The sequence below is a fragment of the Stenella coeruleoalba genome (genome assembly GCF_951394435.1).
Source record: "Stenella coeruleoalba genome assembly, chromosome: 14".
In the NCBI taxonomy this organism is placed as follows: domain Eukaryota; kingdom Metazoa; phylum Chordata; class Mammalia; order Artiodactyla; family Delphinidae; genus Stenella; species Stenella coeruleoalba.
In genome coordinates this window covers 66,751,481-66,778,052 of record NC_137160.1, presented here as the reverse complement: position 1 = coordinate 66,778,052, position 26,572 = coordinate 66,751,481, and the positions used below count along the sequence as shown (strand labels likewise).

Below are 26,572 nucleotides of genomic sequence, written 5' to 3'. Positions count from 1 at the left end.
AGGGGATCAAGAAGCTGCCGCAGAAGTCATCGGGAACTCAGGCTGCCACCTCCTAGACGGAAGTGCCTGAACACTTCTGGCCTCCTTATTTGGGGGTGGGGGGTGGAGGGTCAGTGGGGGAAGCAGGAGGGAGAAAAAACCGTAAGGTAATAGACAGGTTGCCATCCTGTATTCCGGGCAACTAGGCAGGGCTGCAGCTGGAACCCGAGGGGCCTGCAAAGAGGGCTCCTTATCCTGCCCCCTCCCCTAGATATAACCCTCTCCCCAAGAGAGATCCACGTGTGTCCCTTCAACCTACAAAGGCACTCTCATCCACAGTCTGAACTTACCCTGGTGGATTTTCTATTCTTGTTCAACATCAAGGATGCCCAGTCACGAGAAGAAGAAAGACCACCCACCTTGCTCAAACATCTCAGACTAGGCCCTCCCCACCACTCAGAGGTCCTTCCTGACGCCCGGCCCTCCTACAGCCACATCCCCCCACGCCCTGACTCATTATCTGGCCCCCACTGCCCCCTCACTTCTCCACAGCCTGATCTCAGTCTGGGCATGCCCCCCACCAATACTGTAATTTCCCCAGGCATAGTTTTTGACTCCATGATTAGCACAGCGCTCAGTTAAATAAGTGCCGAATGAATGAACAAATGTATGAATGAATGAATGAACATTTGAATAAATGAATGAATGGTCCCCAGGCCTCCTGCTTCCTCCAATCTGGCAGAACCCTGCTCAGCTATCAGGTCTCTGGGAAACCAAGGATGATCCCGTCCCCTCCCCTCTGCACCCGCTGTGGCGGCACTGGCCACTCTGTACCGAATGGTCTTTGGCCTTGGCTGTCCCCCTGTGGACCAGGAACTCCTGGAGGGCAGGACACATCCTCTGAGGTGTCCCCATGCCTGGCCCCATGCCCGCTGCATAAGTGCTGGTGGAGCAAAGGCATGAAAGGTGCTCTAGCTTCAAGCTCCACTCAGGAGCCGAAGCCTGGGTTGCCTGGGTGGGGGGGAGGGGCAGGCACAGGAGTGGGTCCCTCACCACTGCTTCCTCATTCTGCTGCTGTCACCTCCACTGTCCAGGCCGTGTAGTCCTGGGTGGTGCAGATTTCTTTATTCCTTCCCCACTTTGCTGGAAAAAGACTTGAGGCAGCACGTGGGCAGGGCTGAGAGGAGGCTCAGAGTCAGGGCCTTTCTGCATGGCCACCCACAAGTACAAGGGCTTTCCAGAGAGTTCCAGCTACCCCAGCCTCCTGGAAGTAGAGTGTTCCACAAATATTTGTTGAAGGGTTTAAAGGACTGTTCTCTCTGACTCTCAAATCCCCGTGCCAATCTCCGCACCACCCCTTCCCCGTTGGCACCACAGAATCAGAAGGCAGGGCACCCAGGGGCCTCCAACCTCCTGGTCAATGCCCTTGTTTTAGAGAAGAGTCATCCAAGGCCCAGCTCAAGGGCAGATGGCCCCAAGGAGGCCCCCTGCTGAATAGTCACTGCAGCACATTCACTGAAGAACATGGTCTAGGGACTTCCCTGGTGGTCTGGTGGGTAAGACTCTGCAGTCCTAATGCAGGGGGCCCCGGTTCGATCCCTGGTCGGGGAACTAGATCCCACATGCGTGCTGCAACAAAGGATCCTGCATGCCACAACGAAGATCCTGTGCTCCACAACTAGGACCTGGTGCAGAGAAAATAAATAAACAAACAAATGAATAAATAGTTAAAAAAAAAAAAAAAAAAGAATGTGGTCTAAAGCCCAGGCTCTGGACTCCCAGTCCAGCGCTCCTGCCTGTGTTCAGAGCCGCCTCCCAGAGGAATCTCAAGCCCTGGGCACTACCTCCCAAGACTAGAACTGTTACCCAATATGCCTCCTAAATCTCTGGGTTCCAGCAGTCTTCTTTCAGCTGTCCACATGCCATGCCCGGCAGGGTATACTCAGAACAGCACACCCATCACAGAGCTGGCAGGTGGCAGGGCCTGGATCTCGCCTCTGGCCTGCCTGATCTGTGAGGCTGGGCTCTTTCTCCTGGGTCAGGCCGTTGCCTGACAGTCACCACTACAACACAAAGCAGTCAGTGTCAAGGCCAAGACAGAGGGGCTACTGGTTGGCAGAGGTCATGCTGGGTTGGGTGGATCAGGGAGAAGTTCCTGGAAACATCCCTGGATCAGGCTTTGAAGGCCAGGGAGGATCTGGCAGGAGGAAACAGGAGAGGGAAGCAGCTCTGAAGAGGCAGGAGGGCAGAAGTACATCTGAGGAGCAGCTTGGAGCTTCTGTGACTGAAATTAAAGTGTGCAGTGGGGAGAAGTGGCAGTCAAGGCCACAAGGGATGCTGGGATGAGCTCGGGGTGGGCCTTGAATGCAAGTCAGTAAGGTTGGGCTGACTCCTGAAGGAACTAGGGAGTCATTGCAGATTCTTGAGTAGGGGAGCAACATACCTAACAGGGAGGGAGAATTGCCAGACCAGGATTGGGGGGATAGAGAAAAGGTGGGGATGTGGAGGGGGGAGTTCTCTTAGTAACCAGCCTGGAGGAGTTTAATTATAGATAATAAATATATAATAAATAAATAAATATATAATCCAGATTTTGATTCTAGGATTTATTTGATCAGATTAGCCGCTCCATAGTGGGCTGGAGATAGGTAAGTTTCAGTGGCCAAAGGAGAAGCAGGCAGCCCCAGGGCCTGGGAAGGGCAGACTGGAGGAAGGGTACTTCATTTAGGCCTTTATAGTGGGTAAATCCAGATTTCTTGGGAGAGGGGGCTTGTTTGGGGCTGGGGACTGTTTCCTGTTGGGTGAATGTTTTCCTTGTGCTTTCCTGGGAAGCCTCTTTAGGCAGTTCCCAGGCTAGTCCAAACCCCAGCCCGTGGGCACCTGGGAGCATTTGGCCTAGAAGCCCGAGACTTGGGTTCAAGTCACAACTGCAGGCACTCTCACATGACTGCCTCCCTCCCTCAGATTCCTCAAGAAGTCACCTGACCTACCTACCTTAGGGGGTCACCGTGGTCTTAAATGACAAGCTAGGTCTGAAAGTGTCTTGTAGACTGTAAAGTGCTGAACCAACCTAAGCAGTTGTTCTATTTTCCTTTGAGTAGGTCCTTCACTGAAAAGAACATCTTGCCCCTGGAAGGGTCTAAAAGAAAGATCTCAGCCAGGCATGCAAGGAAGTTGGCTGTGCCCTGCCCTGAGCCAAAGCTGATGAGTCTGTAACCAGGGCAGGACTGCTAGGACTGCCTGAAAATGCTTCACAGGGGTGGAGCGGGGGCCTCTCAGGCACCAGGCTGGACCCAAGACCCTCACTCTGTGCCTGGCTGCAGACCTCCATGGTGGAGGCCTCGCCAGGTGCAGAGCGAAGTCCTCCCAAGTGTCTTTAATGGGCCTGCTGTAGCCTGCCTCTGCCTTCTAACCCAGAGAGCCAGGGGCGGTCTGCTTTCCACTCTCCTAGAGTGCAGAGTACAGAGGTGGCAGGGGTTTTGCTCTGGGAGGTGTGATGCTCACAGGCTCCTAGGCCTCGCTCTGCATGAATTCCAGGCAGTAAGAGGAGGGCGCGACTCAGCACCTTCCATGGGCCAGGCACCCCGCGAAGCTCTCCACATCTGTCACGCCACTAACAACTTTAGGCAGGCCATGGCCTCTTTGGGCCTGTTTCCACGGCTGTTAAGTGAGGTGAGCTGCTTGATCCCTGAATGATCTATGTTTGAGTCTCTTTCCCAGGGCTCCCCCAGGACCTAGCTCTGTGCCTATGGGAGTGTTTCTTACATTCATTCATTCATTCGGCATTCATTTATTGAACAGCCCCTGAGTGCAGGATGCTGTGGTGGGGGGAGGGGCTTGTGGGGATTCAGGGGTGAGTAAACAGGGTCCTGTGCCCAAGGACCTCATGGTCTAGCCGGGCAGATGCTCCTAAGCAGGGCCACATCAAGGTCCTGCTGGTCCTCCTGGCGCAATCCTTCTCTCCCCTCCTCTCTGGTTGTAGCCATGCTTCCTACCTACCACCAGAACTTTGCTCGTGCCTTTGTGCCAGCATGGAATGAATGAATCTCCTTTCCATTTCCTTCCCATCCCAGATTTTTAGGGCCCAGTCCAATTTTGTTCCCTCCATGAAGCCTTCTAGGATTATTCCAACCCAAAGCAAATTTTCCCCCCTTAAGCTCCCAGGTACTTGCCGGCTCTCTTTGGGACATTTATCTCGTCCTTGTATTCTAGTCGATGGTGCCTGTGTCTTACCTTTGGGAGTGCAGGATGGCATCCGACTCATTTCGGGATCCCCAGAACAGCACCTAGGGCCTGGCACGCAGTAGGAGGAAAGAATGGCCAAGGCATGTGACCAGCTGCTACCCTGGAGGTAGGATTAGAGTAGGGGAGGGGGGAACCCAGACAGAGAGGGAGGGCTGGTGAGCTCAGAAAGTAGGAAATGGCTTCATTGTATGGGGAAGGGGCATGGCAGGACAGTCAGATGGCATCTGTCCCGCAAATCAGACTTGCAGCTAGCTACGTGGGAACCCACAGCTCTGGCCCCTGGCTGTGAGTTGGGGGGGGAAGCAGATAAGCTGATAGAAGGCCCGCTTTAATTGGGCCATCGCTTTCACTGTGGCTTCCTCCACGTCCACCCTGCATCTCCACCCCGAGGCTGAAGCCTGGCCAGGCAGGCAGCAAAGGGAAGCTCTGCAGAGCGGACAAAGGAGTGGTCACATAGGGGAACCCTGTGCTAGGCACTGCCCTGAGTGCAGGGCAAGCTATGTACATTAGCTTGCTTTATCCTCTCATGCTGACTCAGGGTCCAGATCATCCAAATCCATTTAGGGAATGAAGAAGCTTGGATTCAGAGAGGTGAAGTTGCTCCCTGAAGTCTCATATAAACAAGGGGAAGATTAGGATTCAAACCCAGGTCTTCTGATTCCCAGAGAGGAAGCAACCCTCCATGCCAGCTGAGGGTGCCAGCACCTTATGAGCCTCTCAGAGAGCTGCGAAGGTCAGAAGCGGAGGACAGGGCTCTGGGTGGGGAGATGGGGTCTGGGCTTCCTTACCCCCCCTCAGCCTGCCTGCCCCGAAGGGGGAGGGGAAAGGCTGTTAACACTGAAAGGCCCCAAGCTGGGTTTGCAGCAGTGGTCCAAAATCCATGGCAGGACAGGAGGAGGGCAGAAGCCCCAGAGAGAAAAGGCCAAGGCCACTGTCCTGGAGGCAGGGCGATGGCTAGACTTAGGGGTCCCCTGGTCCCCTATAGAGGCATCAGTCAAGCTTCCTCTCGTATTGGAGGGAGAGGTCCTGCACCGTGGGGACCTGATCTTAGAAGAGCTCAATAGATAGCAGCTAGTTGGGGACAGTAAGGCCTAGAGAGTTCAGGTGTCTCCTCCAAGGTCACAGTGTAAGCTAAGGGTAAATTGGGGACTGGAACACAGACTTCCTGTCCTTCTCATGTCTACGGGCCTCGGACCGGGTGGGCACTCCTGCTCGCCTCCTGCTCAGGTCTCCGCTTCAGGAGGGCGGAGGGTACCCGCGTCAGACGCTCCTGCGCCCAGAGCATCTCTCCCTACTCCGCCCCTTGGGATCCTTTAAGAGGCGGGGCTTGGCTGCCAACCGCGGCCCCGGCAAAAGGCTGGGACTTTACTCCCGCGGCGGAGAACGAGTCCGTGCTCTGTCTGCTGCCGCAACCGCCGCGCCCAGAGCCTGGGCCACGATGAGCGGCAGAGTCGGCGATCTGAGCCCCAGGCAGAAGGAGGCACTGGCCAAGGTGAGCCCTCACCCCGTCCCGGCCCGGCCCCGCCCCGGGCGATGGCCCCCATCCTCTGGCGGCAGCGGGCTGGGAAGGGGCTGGATGGGGGGCGAGCGCGGGTCCGCGGCGAGCGGCGGAAGGAGCGGCAGCCACCGCACCGAGCGGTCCGCGGTCGCCCCCTCCCTCGCTCCCCTCCGTCCGCCGAGGGGACCCCGGGGAAGTTTGGTCGTCCCAGCCCCAGCCGCGAGCGAGCCCTTGGCGCTGCCACCTGGGAAGAAGTGGTTGCTTGGAAGCCCACGGAGGCAGCTGAGGGCACAAAGGCAAAGTTCATTCTCGGGACTGGCAGCCGGGCCCTGGGGGCAGGGGCAGGGGCAGGGCCCTAGGTTTCCTCCCATTTCCGGGAGGTTTTCCTCTTGCAGGGGCAGTGGCACGATGGAAAGGGCCGGAGGGCTTCTTAGGAGACTTGGATGGCTCCTGCTCTGGCACCAAGTCTCTCTGCGACCTTGGGCAAAACCGGTCCTTCTCTGTTCGCTCCTTGAGGAAAGGAATTGAGGAGGTTGGACCAGATGATGTGGAAAGGAGCAGCTTCAAGTGCGAAGCCTAGGATCCTACCGGTGACTGACTGGGTTGGGGCTAGTTTGAGTTGAGACCAGCTCCCCACCCCGTCCTGCAACCCAGGCCCCTCCCTCAACCCAGGCCCCTCCCGGGCTGGGGACTTGGGGCTGATGCTCTTCAAAAGGCAAGGAGGTAAGCCTAGCTTTGCCTTGGCGCCTGGGCAGAGGAGGGGGCAACAGTTCCAGAGCCGGACCCTCTCCCACCAGCTGGATCTCCCCTGCTGCCCTTGGGGAGAGAGGGAAGGTTGGCTGTGCTTGGAGCTGGAGCTGGTTGCGTCCAGTCTTAGGTCTGGAGCCTCCACAGCAGTTTTCCATTGCTGAGAAAGTGGTGGAGGGGGCGGGTGGCAGGTGTCTTCTGCCGTGGTAGTGGGGCAGAGGCTCCAGTCCCATGGAGGCCTTGCCCCAGGCTGGGCCTCCCCATCCCAGGGAGGCCGGGTAGGGAGGTTTCAGATTTTACTGCTGACCTGCAGGGGAAGTCAGGCAGAGAAGGGATTAGGTGGTGATTAAACTAGATATCAGGGGCTGGGTAGTGTCCTTGGTAAGGGGTGGCTTCATGCCAGTCTCCCTGCGGGTCTGGGAGCTGTTTGGGGGATGGGATGGTTTGAGTCCCTGGCTGACCTAGGCAAGGGGCAGAGGTGGCGGGTCCTCATTGATCCTCTCTGTGGCTGCCCTGTAGGTCACTGACTAGGGAAAGGTGAGTGGCTGGGAGCAGGAGGCTTGGGGACAGCACAGCACGTGGGGGCATGCTCACCTGCAGGGTAATGAGCAGTTGGAGGGGGCGTGGCCATCCTTGGGGTCACTGTCCAGCTCTCTTGTTTGGCACTCCCTACACTTTCCCCCTTCATGACTTCTGGCTGGAACTCTTCCCTCCACCTGGATTGCCCTCCTTCCTCCTCCTGCTGCCTTTGGAGTCCTTCAAGCCCAGCTCAAATGTCATTTTTTATATGAAGTAGTGTGAGACCACCCTCTTCCTGGCCCCAGTCAGCATCAAACTCTTCCTTCCCTCTGCTCCCTGGACACATTGCTCACCATTCCATTACTAAGGGGACAGGCCATGGTGGAAAGAGTGCAGGCTCTGGCCTGGGACAGACCGGGGTTTGCATCCCAGCTCTGCTGATTACTAGCTGTCGATCTTGGGCATGTTACTTGGCCTCTCTGAGCTCTAATTACTTCATCTGTAAAACGGGAGCAGTAATATCTCTAGAAGAATGAATAAGCACCGAGGTCGGTGCTGGGCACACGAGGAATGCTTGGTAAACTTACGCTTTTGCTGTGGCACACCCCAGAGTGTCTACTGTGGCGGTTAGCTGGGGGCTGTTCTGCCCAGCCATCACACTGGAGCGTGTAAGTGCGCACAGCCAGGCAGGGGCAGTGTCTTACTCCCTTCTCACCTCCTCCTGCTACTCAGCTCCCACCAGCATGACCGACAGAGTGTCCCACGCTGCTCAGGTGCTCAGCCAGTGTCTGCAGAGTTGACCCGTGTTGAGCAGGGGTCCAGCAAAAACCTCTATGGAGAGTCCCGGGCAGAGGGCGGTCAGGGTGGGACCTGCTACTCACCCAGCTGCCTCTCCCTACAGTTTCGGGAGAATGTCCAGGATGTGCTGCCCAGTCTGCCGAATCCAGATGACTATTTTCTCCTGCGCTGGCTCCGAGGTGAGGAAAAAGGGGCTGCGGGAGGCTGGGGCAGGGGCTTGGGCTAGGGAACAGAATAGCACCCTCTGGAAACCCTGCCCCAGGCAATCTCAGAATCTGGAGTATTCAACCTTCAGAACTAAAAGCGTTCTTGGCAATGATATAACCTCAACCCTCCTGTTGGATAGATAACGACACTGAGGCTCAGAGAGGTGAGGTAACTTGCCCCAAGTCGCACAGTGCTGAACTGCAGGCAGGGAGAGGACTAGAGCCAGGTCAGCTGACTCCCAGCCCGGTGCCCTTTCCATCCACTCGATGAATCTACTCTGCCGATGGATGTGGGGAAACAGGTTGAGGAAAAGCCAAGAAAGGCCCCAAGCTTGTGGGAAGTTGGAGGCAGAGCCAAGCTTAGAACCAGAGTCTTGGCCCGTGGGAGAGACTGGCCCTCTCTGTGGCAGCTTGAAGGAGGGGCAGAATGCACGGGGAACACGGTGGGTGGGGTTCAGCCTGACCTAGGTTAACAAAACTCCCCTCAAGCCATCATCTGGCTCCATGGCCCTGAGATCCATTCCAGCTCTGCCCTGGCCTGGCTCTGGTACCTGGTCCAGGGGTGAACATCTGTCTGAGGCTCCTCTCTGGGAGAGCTGGATGAGACAGGGTGCCCTGCCTATGGCAAGATGGGACATGACAGTGCTATGCCCGTGATGATGCAGTGTACACGTTTCTACTAGCATCAGGGTCAGACTCAACCCCATGTTGCAACTCCTGAAATCCTTCCGTTCTTTTCTTTCTCCTCCTCTCCTGTGATTCAAGTCATGTGCCACCCTCTCTGGTTCTTGTGACACACTTTTTTTTTGGCTTTGTAGAAACTTTATTGCCAGACATAGAAATAATAGAGAAAATTCCTCTGTGTTAGATTAGCAGAGATTAAATCGTGATAACAGAATCAGAGCCCAAAATATTAAAGTATAAGTCATGGCCAATTACTTATTTATAGACACAGACACACACATGTATACCCTGCGAGTCTTGGGACAGGGGAAGAGATGTATTTTCCTTTTCTGTCCAGAAACTGAATAGAGCTGGCACACTCTTGAGAGGCTGATAGCTAGCAGGCCCCCCAGAGCAGACCCTGTGTGCCTCTGAAAGTGCCACTTGCCCTTTTCCCCCTAAAAAGCTGTGAACTCCCCCCACCCCACCCACTCAGAGAGGGTGGAGAGGCAGCAAAGAGGCGGCGGTGGAGTCAGTCCAGAGCTGGAGGACATTTTGGCCCAGCCTTTGCTGAAGGGCTGTAGCTGGAAGGGGGCGGGTGGGGAGAGTGGGCAGACAGCGCTGCATTAAAGGGCCAGCTGCAAGATGATCAAACAAACTACCCAGCTACTGTGAGGTGGGGGAAGTGTGGTTTCAGAGAGCTGTTGAATTGAACAGCTTCGCAGCTCTTTTTTTATCTGAGAGAAGGCTGGCCTGGGGCCCTGGTTTCCCAGGCACCCCAACTCCCCAGTCCTGGGATAACCCCTCTCTTTGCAGGAATATAGAAGAGTGCAGTTATCCTCATTTGCCAGATGAGAAAACTGAGGCTCAGAGAGGAGAGGGCACTTAGCTGAGGGCACACAGCTAATGCAAAGCAGAATCAGGGCAGAAACCTAGGGCCCCTGATTCCCAGGCCATCGTCCTCTCCAGTAAGCCACAGCTGCCTCCTGAAACCAAGCTCTGCCTCTTCAAACCAAGAAAATATCTCCTCTGCACTTTATTTGTGCCTCACATTTCCCTGGGCAGGAGCTCAGGCCTGGTCAGACTCTACTGTGAATTTCAATTAGGGTTTTTGTCGCCTTGCTTTTCTTTTCTTTTCTGTTTTTGCCACGCTGCACAGCTTGCGGGATTTTAGTTCCCTGACCAGAGATTGAACCTGGGCCTTCAGCAGTGGAAGCTCGAAAGCTCGGTGTCCTAACCACTGGACCACCAGGGAATCCCCCCCCCCTTTTTTTTTTTTTAGAGAAACATTTTCTTTTTCTCCCTTTCATCTAAAGGAAACATTTGCAAGGCACATGCCAGCCGAATGTCTTTGTCTAATCTAGGTGTGAGTGAGCACTGGGTTCTTCCCTTTCTCGAGTGAGCACTGGGTTCCTCCCTTCCCCCGACATGGGCTTGGCTTTCTGCTGGGCCCCAGGCCCGAGAGCAGGCACACAGATCACTGCCTCCCCCCGAGTGGGCCTGAGCTCTGGGCACCCCAGCGAGGGGGCTCAGATGGCAAGATAAAACGAGGAGGTGGAGGAAACCTGTGAGCCTGGCAGAGCAGGTCTGAGTCTCTTTGTTTTCCAGGACAGGAAGAGATCAAATAAGAACCCAGGACAGCTTGCTCCCAGGCCGGCCTCTCTGGCAGTGCCCTAAGCCATGCTTTGAGCTGCCCCTGACCAGGGTGGCAGGAGCCCTGGAGAGGCATCAGGCCGGTACTGCCAGGGGCAATGGAAACTCCGAGAGGGCCCTAAAAGACCCTGGATTTTGGACCCCAGCAGCTAAAGGTTAACTGGAGAGCCTCCCTGAGATAAGGGGGCCCGAAGTTCACCACCACTCCTGTTCCCAAGGAAGATGACTCTCCTCACAGTTGGGCGTGTCCCTCCCATGGAGGAGTCCCACTTTCAGGTCCAGCTGGGCTACCCCAACATGATAGCATGGTGCCTTGCATCTTCCAAGTGTTTCTAGCTCACTGGATGATTTGGCCAGAGATGTGCAGTATCTTGTCCAAGGTCAAACAGGAAGAAGGTGGAAGGGCTGAGATGCAAACCCAGATTATATTCCTCTGAAAGCTGCCCCCTGCTGCTACAATGGCATGTGAAGGGTGACCATGAGAAGGAACTTCCCAAGAGGGAAGGCTGCTCATTTCTGCAAACGTGTGTCTAGCACACATGACAGGGTATGGCATTGGTCAAATCTCTTGTCGTATCCTTGAGTGCAGGTGAGTGGACTGCATTTCAGGGCAGCAGAGTCAGGGAATGTGCTCGGCCACTCCCGAAGAGCAGTGATTAAGGGGCTGGTGACAGTCCAGAGGGCAGCCTGTCTGGCCCAGGTTCCAGGGCTGTCAGCAGATCTGGATGTCAATCAGACCCATAGAGGACATACAGCTGGGAGGGACAGTTCATAGGTCAAATGGCAAAATTGGTCAGAATCTGGATCTCAGAAACTCTTTAAAAGATGAAATGCAGGGGCTTCCCTTGTGGCGCAGTGGTTAAGAATCCGCCTGCCAATGCAGGGGACATGGGTTCGAGCCCTAGTCTGGGAAGATCCCGCATGCCGTGGAGCAACTAAGCCCATGCGCCACAACTACTCAGCCTGCGCTCTAGAGCCCATGAGCCACAACTACTGAGCCCGTGTCCCACAACTACTGAAGCCCGTGTGCCTAGAGCCCATGCTCCACAACAAGAGAAGCCACCACAATGAGAAGCCTGCGCACCACAATGAAGAGTAGCCCCTGCTCACTGCAACCAGAGAAAAGCCTGCCTGCAGCAACGAAGACCCAACACAGCCAAAAATTAAAAAATTTAAAAAAAAAAGATGAAATGCAGCTGGCCATAACAAGATGAAATCTGAAAGGGATAGATCCAGAAAACCACCTCTCAACCTATGGGGTAGAGGATTCATAAGCAGCACAGGTGAAAAGGATTTGGGGGTTTCAGTTGACTGTAAGCTTCGCCTGAGTTAAGGGCCTGGCCTGTTGCCGAGAAAGTTCTTAGGCTTAATTGGAGAAGCGTAGGCAACACCTGTGCTCTGGACCACACACTTCAAGAGGGGCACTGGCAAACTGGAAAACATCCAAAGGGAAGTTGATGGACTTGAAACCAAGCTTTGAAGGATGGTTAAAGGATCCATGGACGGGCAGCATGATAGCAGGGAGCACTCAGGGTGGCAGCACAGAATTTGCGAGTATTGGAAAGGTGGTCACGTGGCTGAGGAAGCACCCCCGCCCCTCCTCTCTGAATGTCTCTGTAGAGGGTCCCTGCTCAGTACAATAGTGAGGGCTGTGTGCAAATGGCAGCTTGGATTGTTTGGGAGCAGATGGCCTTGGCGGGCAGGGAGGTCTTTGTGTTCAAGTTTGAGCAGGACAGCATGTCAGGGTTTGTACATGAAATTGAGTTGAGCCAGGTGAACTCTAATTCTGAAACTTTCTGGGAACCCTGGGAGGACGAGGGTCCTCTGTGTCCCCCTGGGGTATGCATGGGTCCTCTGAGGATATGGCAAGGTTGACTGGAGGCTCATCTCCCCTCCATCCTACTGGAATGTTCTGCCAGTCCTGCCCCAGATTATGCGGCAGCTGTATTCATCTTTGAACCGCAGGTCAAGCTCTCAGGACTGGATGTTAGACCGTGGAGGAGATTAACTTTGTGGAAGGAGAAGGGTAAATGATAAGGGGGCCCAGGGTTTGCTTTCCCTGACAGGAGATAAGACCCTTCACCTGATTGCATCCACTAGGGTAAAACTCTTTTGACCCTGAACTTGCAATGCTGCCCCCACCTGCCCTGAACCTTGACCTGCTTTCCCCACAAGCCCAGGGGCTGTGGTGCTCTAGAAGCAGTGAATGTCCTCACATTAGCTTCTATATGTGGGGTGATCTGAGAGTCAGCAGGCGTTTCCGCACAGGAGCAGGGAAATCTTCCCATCCTTGGCGCCCAGGCTGCTATCCTAACCCTGACCATGTTTCCCTGTTATAGCAAGAAGCTTTGACCTGCAGAAGTCTGAGGCCATGCTCCGGAAGGTGAGACCCATTTGGCTCCGAAGCCCACTGTTGCCTCCATTTCTGCCCATCAGAATCACGCCGTGCTTGGACTTCTGTCCACCCCCTCCCACCCCAATCACCGCCTGTGGCTTATGTGACATATCTGAGTATTAGCCGACCCGTACTGCCTTATCCTCCAGGACAAAGTGCATTCCCTTCCCTGGAAACAGAGCTTTCATAGTTCTGGGCCAGCCAAGAATTATAATCTGTTCTGCTGAGATCTCTGAAACAGGCACTTCCTTCTTTTCCATTCCTGCTGGTTGCCTTCTCGTGACTTACCTGTGGTCCGGTGGTCTGTTCGTGCTGTCACCCATTGCTAGATGCCTGTTAAGGACCACCCCCTCCCCGCCCTGCTTTTTTAAAGCCCTCGTGTGTTTGCAGCATGTGGAGGTCCGAAAGCAAAAGGACATTGACAACATCATGAGCTGGCAGCCTCCAGAGGTGAGAACAGATTATCCCGCCCCACACCACGTGAGGTCTGTTAGACCCATGATCTGTATCCTGGGTCTATGGGACTGGGACCCTCAGAGGAAAGGTCTGACAATGCCAAGTCATTGAATGAGTATCCATTGGCACCCAGGGGCGGATGAACCCAGAGGAAGGCCCTGGACACCGGGAAGGTATGGCTGCCCGGGGCCTGCTGACCAGGCACCCCCATCTCTGTCTGGGCCCAGGTGGTCCAACAGTATCTCTCAGGGGGCATGTGCGGCTACGACCTGGATGGCTGCCCCATCTGGTACGACATCATTGGACCTCTGGATGCCAAGGGTCTGCTCCTCTCAGCCACCAAACAGGACTTGGTCAAGACCAAGATGCGGGACTGCGAGCTGCTTTTGCGGGAGTGCGCCTGCCAGACCGAAAAGGTGAGGGGACCAGCACGGCTGAAGAGGAGTTACGCCCGGTGGAGGTGGTCACGCAGAAGTGTGGGTGTCACACGTGGCTTTAAGGGCAGCTTTAGGCCCTGACGTTTAGGTTTCATAGACCAGTGAAATTGCAAAGTTTTAGGGACTGATCTATGTCCCTAATTGTCATAATTAACCCACCAAACTATAGGGACGGCATTGTCTCAGAATAAAGGGCCGTCCTTTAATTGGGTAAAGTTTAGCTTCATAGAAAACATGCTACGTTATCATTACTTTTCTTCCTTTATCTGGGCACCAGAGGAATCCTTGTCAGGGACCACCCTATCCCTGGACAAGTATTTGGGTGCCGCTGGTGTCAGTGAGCTCAGATTCTGTGCTTCCCTAACTCTGAATTCAGACAAAGCTAAGGACAGCTAATTCTCTTACTGGAAAAAGACTGAAGAGCGAGGCGGAGCTGCCATGGTCCTTTCCCCTGCCCTCCTCCTCAGCAGTCGTAAAGATCCAGTGAGACCATGTGATACGTTTGGGGACATTTCAACAGTGTCATCCACATTCACTGAGAACCTAGTGTGCGCAGAGGCCCTGTGGGGCTGGGCACGCAGAGAAGCGTTAGAGATGCACCTTAAGGGCTTAGGTTGGATAGAGAGCATCTGTGCCTGCGAGATGAGTGGCTGCACGGGGTGCAGAGGACGAGGGGGGCCACCGGGTCAAACTGCAGAACAGGAGCGACTTCAGATGTAATCTAAGTTCACCCAGCTGTTTACGGGATGAGAACACGGAGATCTAAACGGGAAGGGTGACTTGTCTAGGCCGCAGTTCCGGCCTGGGGTAATTATCTCGATTCAGAAAACCCTAGGTACGGCCCTGCCGGATCTGGTTGCAGTATGGGTGCAGGGTACAATCAGCACTTTCCCTGAACCGGGGTGGGCTTCCGTGTGTGTGTTGTGTGGGGGGCAGCCTGATGTGACTTTCTGTTCCTCTGTCCCCTGCAGACGGGGAACAAGATAGAGACCATCACCCTGATTTATGACTGTGAGGGGCTTGGTCTCAAACATCTCTGGAAGCCAGCTGTGGAGGCCTATGGAGAGGTGAAGGCCAGGGCTCGGGGGTGGTGGAGGGTGAGAGGTGAGGGTCGGGGGGTGGGTTGGGGGGGTGGGTCCCTCTGCTAGGAGGCCCTGTGGGGTGGGGGAAGCCAGAGGAAGAAGGGCCTCCCTCCCTGGCACAGAGTTCTGAGCCCACTGGATTCTTTCCACAGTTTCTCTGCATGTTTGAGGAAAATTACCCTGAAACACTGAAGCGTCTTTTTGTCATTAAAGGTAAGTTGGCAACTACCTGTGATGAAGCCCAATGGGAAAGAGGGGCCAAAAATATTACTGGGACAGATTAAGGAGAGTGAAATAGAGTGAGCCGAAGTCAGGGGTGGAGGGTGGGGTCTTAGGACCTGTTCAGAAGACCGACCCATGATGTACGCAGACCACTTTGTAATTCACAAAGCTTTTAGTATTCGTTACCTCCTTCGAGCCACCGAGCCCCGTGAGAAAGGAAGACCATCCCCCCTGTACAGACAGGAAAGCCGAGCCTCACATAGGGCTGCCTGTGTGGGCTCCACAGCACCAGGGAGTGCATGGCCAGACACTGGGGGCTATGGTGGACACTGTTAGGGACAGAGTGGGGACTGCTCCTGGCCTCACATGGCCTGGTCTCTGTTCCAGCCCCCAAGCTGTTTCCTGTGGCCTATAACCTCATCAAACCCTTCCTGAGTGAGGACACTCGTAAGAAGATCATGGTCCTGGGGGGTGAGTAGCCCAGACCCTCCTCCACTCCACGGCATGGCTGCAGCCCCGCTGGGGATGGCATTAGAGAGCCAGAGCTGCCGGGGCGAAGGCTCCCTCTGCTGGTTTGGGAGCAGTGGGACCCAGGAGCAGGCTGGGCCCTAGCAAGGGGCTTCCTGTCTGTTTTCCTAAGAACTCTTTCTCTCAGACACTCCGGGGAAATTCAAAGATGAATGGAATGCAAGTCCTTGTCCTCAATAAGCTTGCAGTGAAACAGGAGACTTTTAAGAGAAAGCTAGGACACAAACTAGAAAAGGCATAGATGGACTTCCCTGGTGGCACAGTGGTTAAGAATCCACCTGCCAATGCAGGGGACACGGGTTCGAGCCCTGGTCCAGGAAGATCCCACATGCCATGGAGCAACTAAGCCCGTGCGCCACAACTACTGAGCCTGCGCTCTAGAGCCTGCGAGCCACAACTACTGAGCCCGCGTTCCACAACTACTGAAGCCCGCGTGCCTAGAGCCCATGCTCCGCAACAAGAGAAGCCACCGCAATGAGAAGCCCGCGCACTGCAATGAAGAGTAGCCTCTGCTCACCGCAACTAGAGAAAGCCCACGTGCAGCAAGAAAGACCCAATGCAGCCAAAAAATAAATAAAATTCCTTTAAAAAAAAAAAAAAGAAAAAAGAAAAGGCATAGATGCGGCAGAGAAGGGAGGTCACAGGAGCAGAGGTTGCTTTCAGTTGAGGGCAAGTACGCATGGATTCATTGGATGGGCACCTGCTGTGTGCCTGGCCCTGGACTAGGTAGGTGTCAAGGCCACAGAGGTAAGACAGAGTCCCTTGAAGAGCTTGTGGCCTCTCGGAGAAGGGAGACACAAACAGATGTATATCAGCGCAAGATGTTACGTGTAAAAGAGAGGAGGTGAAAAGCCCATGGGAACACTGAGCAGGGGCACTCATCCCGCCCAGCCTGGGGAGGGGGCGATGCCTCCCTCACCTGCGAGCTATGGAATGAGTAGGGTAGCCAGGTGAAGCAAGGCAGGAAGCTGTTGGGCAGAAATAAGAACAATGAGCAAAGACCTTACACACCATGGCACGGGCAGCTGAAGAGGGCACACGGCAGGGTGTGCGAGAGATGACGTGGAGAGGGAGCCAGGTGCCAGGAGCTGGGTCACAGAGAATCCAGGGCACTGTGTCGGGAAGCTGGGACACAACTCCACCGGCCACTGGGCACCAGAGAGGAGTTCCTGAGCCGGGGCAGGGGGTGGGGTACAGGACCTGATTCTCAGGACAGATACCAGTTTGTATACCGTGGCCACAGCCCACGTACCAGGTGTTGCAAGCCTGAGCCACGGCGGGGGCTGTAGGGACGGAGAGGAGAGGATGGATTTCAGACTTTCGTAGGAAGTGGAACAGCAGAACTCAATTGACTGGATGTAGGAAGGGAGGAAGAGAAATCTAGAATGGCTCCCTGGTATCTGGCATGAGTGACAGCATTGCAGTCATTCTGATGCAGTTAGTTCCACTGGGGAATAATACAGTCAGAAGGAAAGGCTTGAAGTTGAGTTCTAGGAGTCTGTGAGGTGTACACATGTTGGGGATGCCTGGGCCTGAAGCTTAGCAGCAAACTCCAGTCTGGAGATTTGGAGTTTTAGATAGAGACAGCAGCTAAAACCTTGAGAGGAGGTAAGACTGCCCACAGAACAGAGGCTGAAGCCTGGGGAATATCCAGGCTCAAGGGCATCAAGAGAAAGAGGAGCCCACCAGGGAGTGAAGAAGCGATTGCGAGGTTGGCGGGGAAGAGAGCAGACGGACACTGGATAGGCACGGCAGCAGGAGAACATCAGGGGACGAGGGGAAGCCAGCAAGGAAGACCCATGGGAATCAAGCCAGCCAGGGACAGGCAGGAGTCGAGTTTGGCTGGAGTGTGATGTGGGGTGGTGGGAGAAAAGCCTAGAAAGGGAGATTGGGACTGGCTCGTGGACGGCTTAATGCCACCTGTGGAGTTGAACTGGGGGTAGGGAATTCTGAAGGTTTCTGAATGTTCACCTTCAGGCACCACATTGAAAGTGGAGGTTTTCCAAATGTGTGCTGAGCCTGGGTGTGGTGCAAAGCAGTCTGGAAAGCACAGGACTTCTGGGTGCTGGTCCTGGCTCTAGTGCAACAAATTCTGTCCTTGTAGCCTCAGTTCCTCTCTGTGAGATGGGAAGAATCCTCCTGGCCTTATTCCAACCCTCCAGCTGAACTGGGTGAAGAAACAACGTCTGAGGAAAAGGCTCTAATGATTTTTGGCTTTTCTGTGGCTGCCACCCACCATGAGCATGAGCCAGTTCGGTTTCCTGGCAGCGGGGCTGCAGAGGAGGTTCAGTCAGTTCCCCCACCCACACCTGAAACCCTTTCAACCAAACCCGCCTCGGGCTGGGAAGGTACCGGATCTTCAATAGAGGAGGGGAGAAATTCACCCTGGGCTGGTCACTGGTACTCAGCACAGATTAAAGCACCCCTGGAGTTGCATGGTCTCAAGTCCCTAGAAATCTGAAGGCTGGGAGACCCTGGACCATCCCTGTGGGTTTACGGGCAGCACCAGCCACAGAGGATGCTCGGTGGTACCCTGTGACCTGGAGCTGCTCTCTGTATCTGGTCTCTGTCGTCAGCAGGGAAAGGTTTCCATCCAGTATCAAAATATTGTCTTTGGCTGATACTTGTTTAGGAATCTGGCACAGAAATGGATCTCAGCCTTGGTTGGACTTGAGGCAAACTCTCCTAGTCAGGAAAGGGCTTGGTTATTTAAAGAAAAAAAAAAAAAAACCAAATCACTGGTAGCCAAACAGCCTACAAAACAAGAGAATGAAACTGTGGCTGGGGTAAAGCCAAGGGAGCCCATTTAAGGGGTCGGTCTACAGTGATGCATTCATTCAATAAATCACGAGTGAGCACAGTAGGTGACAGTGGTCATGACCTCACGCTCAGTCTAACTAGGGCAGATCATGTTGACTGCCCTCCTGCCTGCCACATGCGCTGTTCCCTCTGCGTGGAATGCCCTCCCCTCCTTTCTTTGTTCCCTCCTGCTTGCACTTCAAATATTTGTATCCCCTCTTCCTGGGAGTGATAATACACTCTCATACAGGTACGGCATTTTACAGTTTACAACGAACACCCTCTCAAGTACTTAGTTCACTTCACTCCCACCATAACCTTGCAGGGCAGGAGGAACTAGGCTCAGAATGAAGTGATTTATTTGCCTCAGGTTGCTTCGCTGGCCAGAGGCAGTGGGGACAGGACCTCTGTCTCCTGCTTCCTGGTCCAGAACAGGGCAGTCATCTGGGTGACAGCTCCTCTTGAACCCCCTGAAGAGCTGTGCGCACGTCCTGTGCTTCCAATGCCCATGTTTTGTGTGCGGGGGCAGACAGGTTTTTTCTGCCTCTTTTGTGTAGACTGCCAGGGCTGTGATGAACTCCTGCCCTGGTGGTGATCCTTTTCTCTCCTTCCTTCCCTCTCCTGCCAGCAAACTGGAAGGAGGTTTTACTGAAATATGTCAGCCCTGACCAGCTGCCTGTGGAGTATGGGGGCACCATGACTGACCCTGATGGAGACCCCAAGTGTAAATCCAAGGTATGGGCTGCCAGGGGCCGGAGGTGACCAGAGACACCTGGCTCAAATGCACATTCCAGCTCACTCCGTGCTCTGCTTCTAGATCAACTATGGGGGTGACATCCCCAAGAAGTATTACGTGCGAGACCAGCTGAAACAGCAGTACGAACACAGTGTGCAGATTTCCCGGGGCTCCTCCCACCAAGTGGAGTATGAAATTCTCTTTCCAGGCTGCGTCCTCAGGTAGGGTTCTGGACCCTTCCAGGAGACCTGAGCCTTCTGGCCATAGGTGCTGGCGGTGGGCTGGGGTGGGAGAAGCCCTGGTGGCGGGACCCCAGAGAGGGAACATGCAGACGGAATCACGTCTAAGTGGGTGGGTGTCCCCTGCAGGTGGCAGTTCATGTCGGATGGTTCGGACATCGGTTTTGGGATTTTCCTGAAGACCAAAGTGGGGGAGCGGCAGAGGGCAGGGGAGATGACAGAGGTGCTTTCCAACCAGAGGTACAATGCCCACCTGGTCCCTGAGGATGGGACCCTCACCTGCAGCGATCCTGGCATCTGTAAGTCTCTCTGTCTTGGCTCGAAGCCCCTGCTCTAGCTGTTTGCCCGGGAGGTCCCTCTTTCTCCATGGATTTAAGTTCTCACACTGTTAGAACTAGAAGTGGAGCTCCATCAGTTTCAACCTCTCTTGCATAGGTGAGGAAACCTAGGCCTGGAGAGGTGAGATGACAGGCTCAAGGTGACCTGGTCCAGGTGTAACTGGGGCTGTGACTGCCATTAGACATTTCCTGGGGATGCGCCCTCCCCAGACATCAGAGAGGCAGAACACGTTACGTAGGTGTAGGGATCACAGGGTGAGCAGAGTGCTGACAAACCTAGCCTTGACTCTGCTGAACTTCACTCATCTCCAAGTTGATCAAAAAATGGCCACAGAACATGAACAGGAAGTTTACCCAAGAGGAATAAGAATGGCAAATAGACATTTGAAAAGGTGTTTAACCTCACTTAGCTTTGCAATATCGATTAAATTCCCTTTGACTCAGCAATTCTACCTCTGGAAATTTACTGTACAGAAATATTTACACAAAAACACAAAGATATAGGTACATGGATGTTCCTAGCAGTTTGGGAAACTGATAATAAACTAAATGGCCTTAAGAAGGTCTTGTTAAGTAAATTATGGTCCATCCATATAATGGAATACAGTATACGCATTAAAGAGAATAAACTGACATATAAGATGTCTGATACATGTTAAAAAAAAATAAAGCATGAGACTTAGCATATATGATGTATACTCACTTTGGCTAAAAAAGGTCAAAAGAATTCTGGGGTTGGCCGCTTTTACCTTCTGAGATGGCCCACACTCTGTCTGTGGAGTGTGTTTCTCTAAATAAATTCACTTCTTACCTACCAAAAAAAAAAAAAAAAGAATTCTGGGGACTCTGCTAATGCTAATGGTGGTAGGAAGCTTATAGAGGGCTTTCGTTTCTTTATACTGGCCCTGCAAATACAGTTTATGTTACAAAGAACATGTACTACATTTATAAGCAGAAAAATCACATACACACACACACAAAACCCCCATCAAATCTCCAGTTTCCTCTCTGTCTGAGCCAAGGGGCCAGGCATGGAAAATCAGTGACAGCAAGGGCTTTGTCATCAAGCTGAGATGGACTTGACCACTGACTAGTCCTTAGGCAAGTGACTTGGCCTCCTTGAGCTTCAGTTTCCTGATTGCTACAATGGGGATCAAATTCTCTACCTCATAGGGACACCTGATGATGAAATGCGATCAGGTCTGTGCAGCACTTAGCGTAATGCCTGCCACGCAGCACTCAGCGCACTGTGGCCACCATTATTATCATTAGGGGAAAACCTGGGGGAGAAGGGCCACTGGGGAGATAGTGCCAGAGATGGGAGAAGCCCTGCGCCCTGTTTTCATGGCAGCACTGCCAGAAGTCTGAACTAGCCCCACAGATGTCTTGGCCTCTGTACTTGTCCACACCATTGCCCCAACCTCAGATCCTGTGTCCTCCCCCACAGCCCAAGCAACCTCAGTCTCCACCGCCCCCTCCTCACATATACTCTGTGGTCTGGCTCCCCAGGGAGGAGAAGTATTCTTGTTAGTGAGCTGTCGGGTCCTGAGGGAGAAGGCGGTATACTGTGTGCTTCATCAAGAACAAGGCTTAGCACCAGCCCAGACACTGTCATCCTCAGAGCATAAAGCATTTTGTACATATAAGCTTGAATTTCTCTTTTAAAGGACAGGGAAGCTGAGGTATAGAGAGGGGATGTTATCTCTCCCACAGCGTAGCCTGCATAGACACCAAGAAACGGAGACAGGAGAGAATCCTAGGGTCCCGGTACAGGATCTCGTCGTGACCACAGACTACCCTAGAGATGATCATGTGACAGAGGAGAGAGTGGGGTCCCAGACCTGGGAAGTAATTTACCCAAACTCAGCAGAGCCCAAACCATTTTCCAGCGCTGCCCACTATCTGTCTGTAGTACCATGAACCCTTTAACATAATCAGGCTTAGGTTTGCAAATCCCAAATTATAGTTCCCCTTGGATACATTCCCAGATGGAATGTTTATCTGCTTGTGGGGCCTTGACTGGGAGATTCCACTTTTTTTTCTCCCAACTAATATTTCCTGAGGTCCTGAGTGTAGAGTACTCTTCTAGGAAAGAAAAAGATTCAGAAAAAAAGATCTGGAGCGTGCATTGTGGTCTAGAAGAGCTGAAGCACTGTAGGAAGGTTAAACAGCCCCTCTAGGCACCAGAAGACCCGGTTTCTGAGTCCAGCTTTGCCAGTAACTCTCCGAGTGTCTCTAATTAGATTTTGCTCTCTTTTTCCTTAAAATGAGGGGAGTAGGCTAGAGCAGATCTTAATCTGGGGTCTATGATTCTAAATCTTTAGTGATATAGATCTTTAAAGACAGTGATTCTAAATCTTTAAAGACCAAACACCTCCCTTTTATAATAAGTGGTGTCTAATGTCCCCTTTACTACTCTGAAATGAAATTCATAGATATTATAACCACCTACACACATAATTAAAAAGTCAATATACTCTCCTATCTGGAATATAAAAGAAATAAAAGGACACTAAGAATATATATGTTTTCTCAATACATAAATGAGAGGGCACAGTTACCCCCAGCTCCTCCTCTCTTCAGAATGGTGACTTTCCCATTGGGAACCACTGCCCCAGAGGGTCCATGATGGGCTCCATGGGATCTGAAATTGTATGCTTTCATCAGATTCTCAGGGGGGTCAGTTCCCCAACAAAAGTGAAGGAGCCCCAGCCTGGAGGATCTCTGGGGCCTCTACAAGTCTGTGAGTACATGATTAGTGTCAAAATGAACCACTTCCCTCGGGCCTGGGCGTCACAACAGCCCCTTCCTTGTTTCTGAGGGCAGAACATCATGCTAGGCAGAGTCATCTCAATCCTGATGCTTGGTCCAAGGAGCTCAAAGACCTCTTCTCTAGCATGACTGACTCTGGTTGCTAAGGCTCTGTCATCCAGGTCAGAGAGGAAGCTTCCCTCTTTCCAGAGGCACTACTGGTCCTGAAAGACCTCTGGCTCAGAGAGAAAATCAATGACTATTACTCACTTCACACCATGAAGAAAAGGGTGAATGGTGTGTCTGCCCTCAGTCTAAAACTATGCATTTTATCCAGGGGCAGAAAAGGGGAAAGGTTAAATCTCAGGATTAAATGTACAGGGTTTTTTTGGCTGGGAAAAGTTAGAGACCAGGATAGGGAAGGGGCAGAGCTAGTGTTTTTGTTTTCCCACTCTGTTCTTTGGAAGGGGTGTTTGACTGGAATGGAAAAACTTCTCAAAAAAAGAAGGGTTAGATTAAAAGCAGTCTGTTCCTTGGCCAAGGGTTGGAAGCCTTTTCTGCCAACTGCATGCCCATTTTCTCTCCCCAGAGGAAACCACTAACAGATCTTGTGTATTATCCTACCAAATATTTTCCATCCCTTTAGAAGCATTATGTGTTTCCATAATATACAGGACATGTGCCCACCCATATACATTCATAGGAATTATATATGTTATTCAGTGTATATGTGAAGGAATTTTGAAATTGTAAAACTTGTCAATGTAGGTAGACCAAGTAACAAAGCCAAAAAAAATTTTTTTACATATATTAACAAAAATGTTAGAAATGGTTTACAAATTGTTCTGCAACTTGCTTTTTTTAGCCTAAGGATATATTGTCACTAGTTTCCCCAGTCACTTCTATGAAGCTCACCTCTTTCTTTTTATACAGAATAGTATTTCAATAAAAACTTTTAAAGCAATTCTTCTTTGAACATTTTAGTTTTCCTCATCTTTTATTACTACAAATAGGGGTGTATTGAGCATCTTTGTCCATTTATCTTTCTGTGGGGTAAGTTTCTGGTTCAAAAGTTTGCATATTTTGGGCTTCCCTGGTGGCGCAGTGGTTGAGAATCTGCCTGCTAATGCAGGGGACACGGGTTCAAGCCCTGGTCTGGGAGGATCCCACATGCCGCGGAGCAACTAGGCCCGTGAGCCACAACTACTGAGCCTGCGCATCTGGAGCCTGTGCTCCGCAACAAGAGAGGCCACGATAGTGAGAGGCCCGCGCACCACGGATGAAGAGTGGCCCCCACTTGCCGCTAGCGAAAGCCCTCGCACAGAAACAAAGACCCAACACAGCAAAAATAAATAAATAAATTACAAAACTCCTACCCCCAACATCTTCTTTAAAAAAAAAAAAAAGTTTGCATATTTTACCTTTTGTCAGAAACTGAACAGGATTAGGCTTTCTAGGGCCCAAGTCAGGCAGCAATGCAGGCCAGAGGGAAATTCCAGCTCCATCCCTTCCTCACTGTGTGACACAGTGACTTTCTTTTTATATAACACAGTACTAATGCTGAACTCAAGAGTTATTGTGAATAATATATATAGATTGCCATACCAGTATTGAGTCACATAAATAGCTGTTGTTACCATTACTATTATTATTATTATAATAACTACTGCTGCAACTAATTCTACTCCCTCCTTTCAAGACCCAGTTCAAGCTCTAACTCCTTTAAAAAGCCTTTCACATGATTTCAGTCTACAGGGCCCCCTCGTTCCAAGCTGTTACAGACGTGACTGTCTCTGCCACTCATCTGGCACTTGGCATGTTCTTATATATTTTTCTCTTCATGAACATATTGTATCCCAGCTAGACTAGGTTTCAGAAGGTGAAGGACCATTGCTTATGCTACCTTCAGCCTCATTACCTACCACACTGCCTTGCTCAGTCAACCAAAATCAGTGTCCAAGCTCTTTGTCAGAATTGCCTGAATGTCTGTTTTTTCCCCTCCCCTCAGATGTCCTGCGGTTTGACAACACCTACAGCTTCATTCATGCAAAGAAGGTCAGTTTTACCGTGGAGGTCCTGCTTCCAGACAAAGCCTCAGAAGAGAAGATGAAACAGCTGGGGGCAGTCACCCCAAAGTAACGCCTCCTCCCACAGCAGGCCTGGCTCCCTCAGCATCTCCCTGTCAGTTTCTATCCCTTGTAGCAGTCATTTTCCCAGCACTCTGACGCCCAAAGAAACTGGGCTAGAAGAAAGACCTCGGGGCTGGATCTGGGGAGCCTTCATTTCAGAATTAGGAAGAGGGAGACTAGCTGAAGTGGGCCTCCTTGCCTCTCAAATTACTAAGGAGTCCCCAGGGGCTGGGCACCGTGACAGCATCTGTCTTATAAGCTGTGCCAACTTCACCTGTCCAGTGACAGATGAGACAGGGAGGGGGGAACCATGGGGTGGCAGGGAGGAAATTAGGAAAAAGGGGAGAAATTGAGACCTAACACTTCAGGGAAGCCAGCTGCAGGGGAGGAACTTGCTCCCAAATGAACATGTAAGTCTAGATCATAATGAGGAATAACAAGGTAGCCGGTTGCTAGAGTTATGGTGGGGGTCTGAGGCTCTTCTGAACTTTCTACCCAGGCTAGGATCTTTTAGCTTTTCCCAAGTCTTGGGAGAGGGCCCGAGTCAGCATAGGTCTTCCCTTTCAAGGGTAGACAGGCAGGCCTCTCCCTCGCCTCGAGGAATCCAGCAGTTCCTGGGTCCCACTGGCTGCCTCTTAAATTACTAATGATTGTCAGTGACTCAGCTTCCTGGGACAGTGAGCTTTGGTACCCAGCCACTGTCCTTCAGTGCAAACAAAGCACAGGGAAGTTACCTCCAGGGATCCCAGCTCCGTGAAGGGCCAGGGAGGCTGGCGGTGGGTGTGAGTCCTGAAGCTTCCACCCCTCAGAAACCCAGGCCCTGACCCATCCTGGGGAGATGGTCCGGCCAAGCTGAGGGAGCAGGAGTCAGGGGCAAGGCTGGAACTGACAGGAGGCCCCGAGGCCGCATGGCTCCCAGCCAGACCCCTCAGGAGGATATCCTGACCTTGGTTTACAGCGCTCTGTTAGGAAAAGTAACCAATGAATAAAGAACGTTCAGCGCGCAGGGCGTAGAAGTCAGCGCCTTCCGCCTCGCTCCTCACAGTTACTCACACACGCAAACTTCCGCCGTGGGGTGCCTGCTTCTCCCCTTCAATAAGCGGGGCGCATGCGCAGAAGCCATCTGCTAGTCTCCTTCCGTGCGCTGAAGGCGTCCTGACGGCCTGCTCGCCCCCTGATTGGCCCAGCCGGTGGGCCGTCTTCCGCCATTTTTGCTAAGGGCACTAAGGGTGCACCTGACCATCTTAACGGTCAGGACGGAGACCCCGCCCAACTCGGGCTTCTCAGAGCGCGCCAAATAGTGCGGGTCTGGCAAGCGCGCGCAGCGCCTGCGGTGGACCTGGATTGGGAGGGTCACGGAGAAGCGACGATCACGTGACTTTAGGGACCGTCTCCTAATTCCGCGCAGGCACTGCCAGTGTTTCTGGGGTTGAGGATCACTGAGTCGCGATCCCAGCTTCCTGCGAGATCACAGTTGACCTGGCTGCCCTACATGATCCTACAGTGATGAAGACTCCCAGGGCTGAAACCAGGGACCTCAACAGGGAGGCTGTGACCTTTATTTGATGATAATAAAGCTAATTCTTTAATGAGCGCCTCCTGGGTACCAGGCAACAGCCCTGTGTTTATCGCCTTATTGCAAGGATTCAAGGAATTAATACATTCAGAGCGCTTAGAAAGCCTGGTACAAGTGTACGCTCAGTAAATTTTGGCTACTCTTGTTTCTTACAGGCGTGGCTGACAGTTCATAGGCGGCACAACTAGCATTTGAACCCAGGACTGCCTGTCTTTAAAGGCTGGGCCTTTGCTCGCTGGTACCCCCAAAGGATTCACAGAGCTTTAGTGAAGTGCACTTATTCCTCACATGGGTAAACTGAGGTGCAGCAGGGGAAGAGTTTACTCTTTAGTAATCAATAACCCCACGTCCTCTCATTCTGTTCTCATTTCCCTGAAGTCTTGTACCCCAACCCCGTTTCCCTGGCCTCATTCGTTCATTCGTGGTCCTGCCCCGAAGAGGCTCGGTCCAGTTAGACTCCAGTGCTTGATAGATGAGCATGGGGTAGGGACTCCTAAGAGTCCAAGCATCCACATCACCAGGGTTCTCACCATTCGCTCCCCCAGCCTCATTTACTCAGCTCACCTTAGGAGCATG

The 26,572-nt window shown here is 52.7% G+C and overlaps 1 protein-coding gene across 1 annotated transcript; it reads left to right on the top strand.

The window, feature by feature from the left end:
* The first annotated feature begins 5,469 nt into the window (after positions 1–5,469).
* Positions 5,470–25,686, top strand: SEC14L2 (SEC14 like lipid binding 2). Its single transcript, XM_079942297.1, has 12 exons — positions 5,470–5,716; positions 7,890–7,965; positions 12,648–12,691; positions 13,094–13,153; positions 13,387–13,575; positions 14,568–14,663; positions 14,831–14,891; positions 15,288–15,371; positions 18,856–18,962; positions 19,045–19,184; positions 19,332–19,501; positions 24,300–25,686. Exons 1-12 carry the CDS (start codon positions 5,663–5,665, stop codon positions 24,428–24,430), a joined length of 1,212 nt encoding a protein of 403 aa, XP_079798423.1. The 5' UTR covers positions 5,470–5,662; the 3' UTR covers positions 24,431–25,686.
* The last annotated feature ends 886 nt before the right edge of the window (positions 25,687–26,572 follow it).

Excerpts from the sequence above, each read along its gene's own strand:
- SEC14L2 (XM_079942297.1), top strand. The coding sequence starts at position 5,663 with ATGAGCGGCAGAGTCGGCGATCTGAGCCCCAGGCAGAAGGAGGCACTG. Across the intron at positions 5,717-7,889 it reads AGAAGGAGGCACTGGCCAAG|TTTCGGGAGAATGTCCAGGA; the intron begins GTGAGCCCTCAC and ends CTCTCCCTACAG. Across the intron at positions 19,502-24,299 it reads CTGCAGCGATCCTGGCATCT|ATGTCCTGCGGTTTGACAAC; the intron begins GTAAGTCTCTCT and ends CCCTCCCCTCAG.